This window comes from Pollachius pollachius, assembly GCF_949987615.1.
Source record: "Pollachius pollachius genome assembly, chromosome: 1".
Lineage (NCBI taxonomy): Eukaryota > Metazoa > Chordata > Actinopteri > Gadiformes > Gadidae > Pollachius > Pollachius pollachius.
Genome location: NC_136934.1, coordinates 45372568 through 45375897, shown reverse-complemented (window position 1 = coordinate 45375897; position 3330 = coordinate 45372568). Strand labels below are relative to the sequence as shown.

General features: G+C 54.5%; 1 protein-coding gene across 1 annotated transcript in view; it reads right to left on the bottom strand.

Annotated features, from left to right (window-relative positions):
* Window positions 1–1231: 1231 nt before the first annotated feature.
* LOC307070945 (neurexophilin-1) overlaps window positions 1232–3330 on the bottom strand; it is a gene marked incomplete at both ends in the record, with an annotated part of 9586 nt that continues 7487 nt past the window's right edge. Inside the window, one exon of the mRNA XM_079729738.1 lies at window positions 1232–2062. Coding sequence (XP_079585864.1) covers window positions 1232–2062 — 831 coding nt within the window. The remainder of the gene's footprint in view (window positions 2063–3330) is intronic.

Below are 3330 nucleotides of genomic sequence, written 5' to 3'. Positions count from 1 at the left end.
GTGATGTTACCCTTTAACGTTCTATCTTATAACACAGAAACTAAAACGTCACACTCCCATCCCCGGACTTGCTTCTCTGACCTTTTGTGTGCTTGCGTATGGGACATCACCCCCTGGTGTTATCGGACGATGATGTAAAACTAAACGTATTGCCATGCATCGTAAGCCCCCGCCCCAGAACCTTAGGCTTAGACTCTAAAACCACAAAGCGTGCGCTGCTGTTTTATGTGAGTGCAGAGAACCAGTGCCCGCCGTAAACCAGACATACTGAATCCTCTCCACGGACTCAACGCACGTCCAGAGAAACATCATTATCAAGGAGATAACATCTGACAGGTCCTCCAAATTAACATGTGGGCTTTATTGGGTTGTTTACCACGTGTGATTCATGCATGGAAGATGGATACGCGACCGTCAACGGCCGACCGGTACAGTCATTAATAATTACGCACAGCAGATAAACACACACGACAATATGTTTCCACACAACGCCCATTCTCCCCCAGCTTAATACACACTGAAGTGTTTGTTTGGTTGCCGTTGACGTCTTCTGCTCTGCGGTGATTACCTCTGAGCGATGGGATCAGACAGGAAGCGGGATTATCAGGGGGAGTACAGGTGCGGTGTAAACAACTCAATCAGAAGAAGGAGGGTTTGTCAGGGCGCTTTCGATTGTTTGGTTGCGGATATTCTTGATATTTACATCATCAATACACAGGGTTGCTCCTCGCTAGATATGGCTTCAGGATTTGAGTGTCGGCAGCTACTGTATGTACACGATAAAGGTAAAGTTAATGTAAGCTTCCCTCTGACCTTTAGAAGGGTCGTCTCCGAAGAGCGAACAGTCCCGCGGCGGAGGTATTAAGCTCAGAACAGTCAACACTTAAAGGTTTTAAGCCTCCTTTTTTTTTTTTTCCTCTTCTTCTTCTTCAGTAGCGCGTGTTTTCCAACCAAATGATACCGACTGCTTGTCGGCGCCACACTGACACACACTGACACCCACGCAGGCAAACACACACGCACACACAAACTCGCACTCGCAATCGCACACGTGTACACCCACACACACGCGCACTCGCACACACGCACACGCAAACGCACACGCACACACACACTCTTACTCACCCACACCCACATCCGCCCTGACTCACACACAGACACACACACACCCTCCCACAAACACCCCCACACACAAACACACACCCCGTCCCCGGCGCGGCCAGGCGGCAGGTCACCCGGTGGGCAGGTAGGGGGTGTCGCTGTGGTAGTTGTAGTCGGGGCAGACCTTCTGCACCAGCTTGTAGTCGGTGCTGTAGAAGGTGATGAAGATGCAGATGACCTTGAAGGGCTTGGAGCAGAGCCAGGACACGTGGCTCTGCGTCTGGTCCTGGGAGCAGCTCTGCGACGGGTCGTGGGCGCACAGCGTGTTGCGCGTGCCCCGCTCCACCTTCTCGTACTCCACCCGACAGTTGAACAGCTTGGTGTCCTTGGCCTCCAACGCCGTCTGCTGCTGCTGCGGCGGCGGCGGCGGCGGGTGGTGTTGGTGGTGGTGCTGCGGCGGCGGCGGCGGCTGGCCCCTGAACTCCACCGCCTTGGTGGGCGGCACCAGCCCCACGGAGACGTTGCCCTGGCCCGTGGCGTTGTGGCGGAAGTACACGCTGAAGGTGCCGTTGCCGTGGTCCACGATCTTGCCGGTGATCAGCAGGTTGAGCTTCACCGTCTTGATGTTGGAGTGGAAGTCGCCCCAGCCGAACATCTTCTTGAACTTTCCCGTCTTCACCATGGGCCTCCGCTTGGTCCTGGGCCGCGGGTCGGGGTCCGGCCCGCCGGCGGAGGCGTTGTAGAGCCAGCTCCAGTGCTCCTGCTGGAGGTCGGCCGGGTGGGCGGCGTCGTAGCTCAGGTCCAGCGAGGTGAAGTTCTTGCGGGCGAACAGGCTCTCGGAGAGCAGGCGGCTGATAGACACGGCCTTGCTGCTCTGGCTCCAGTAGGTCCGCACCTTGGACTTGGGGCCGTCCCTCAGGCTGCTGCCGCCGTCCGAGGTGAGGCAGTGGCCGCCGGTCGCCTGTGGTGGGGGGGGGAACACATGGACGGTGGTTTGTTATGGGTTGAGGTGTTCCTGTGTCTCTCGTGGAAACCGTTAACCTTTAGAAACCCACAACAATCACACACAAAGACGGCCATCTTTCGCACTGCTCATAGGATTAATGCCCTCCTTCGACCGGCAAGGTCTCAATATGTGCAGAGCGACCCACACAGGTACACACACACACACACACACACACAGCCCCAAACCCCCACACACACACACCCCCACGCTCGCACACAGCCCCCTGCAGCAGCATGTGAAGACGTTCTGTGTATGTGTATATTGTGTAGGCCGGTGTGCTGTCCTAATCGAGATTAAGGGTATTCCTTGGAGATGAATGGAGCGCATCTTGGGCGCAGACACGGTGAAACACCAGACAATTACCTGCTGAATGTACCCTGAATGGATGATGGATGGTCCTCTCTCTCCCTCGCTCTCCTAACAATCCCGCCGAGGTGCGGTCGCGGATCCCCATAGAGGAGTCTGACAGTGATCGGCCGAGTCCAACAGAGACGTGTGACAACGCATCCATCTGCGGCACAACCGCTTACATTGGCTGCCTTAACCCCCAGCGCCCGCCTCGATCAATACCGTTAAAGTGAGGTCTTCTCTCTTTCACCGGATGACTTTGTGGATGACGGTGGGGTCGAGGTTGGGGAGTGAGCACACTGCAGTGGCTCTCAAACATTCTGGGGAAGTTTTGCGGGGGAGCGGAGGGAGGAGCATGGGCTGAACTTGAACGTGCGGAGGGAGAGATTGAAAATGTAGCCCGCGGTGGTTTTGGAGAAGCCAGCGTGTGATGGATGGGCAGGCGACTGGTTGAATGTGACGAGAGTGATAATGCGAGGGGACACTTGTTTTTCGATTAGCGGCCTTTCGTCCCTCAGTCGTGGAACAATAGTCTGTCTAATAGTGTCGTGGAGATACCGGGCAGCCATATGTCATATTGGGAGACGCAAGGGTAATTTTCAAGGACATTTAATATAATGTTTTCGGGGGGAAGGCCATTCTTCAGTTGCCACGGGGATGAGAGGGACTTTGTTCTATTCGCTGCAGCTTGTACGATTGTTGTGGTTGATGTTGGCCCGATAGGATCGGATTAAACAAACAAATGTAATCCAATTTCTAGTCGTCGAAAGGCTCGAGACTTGCCTAGGCTTATTCGAACCCTGATGTTTGAATGGATTCCGAGTTTTGGCTTATAATACCACAGAAAAATCTGTAAAAGGTGTGACCCTGTTATA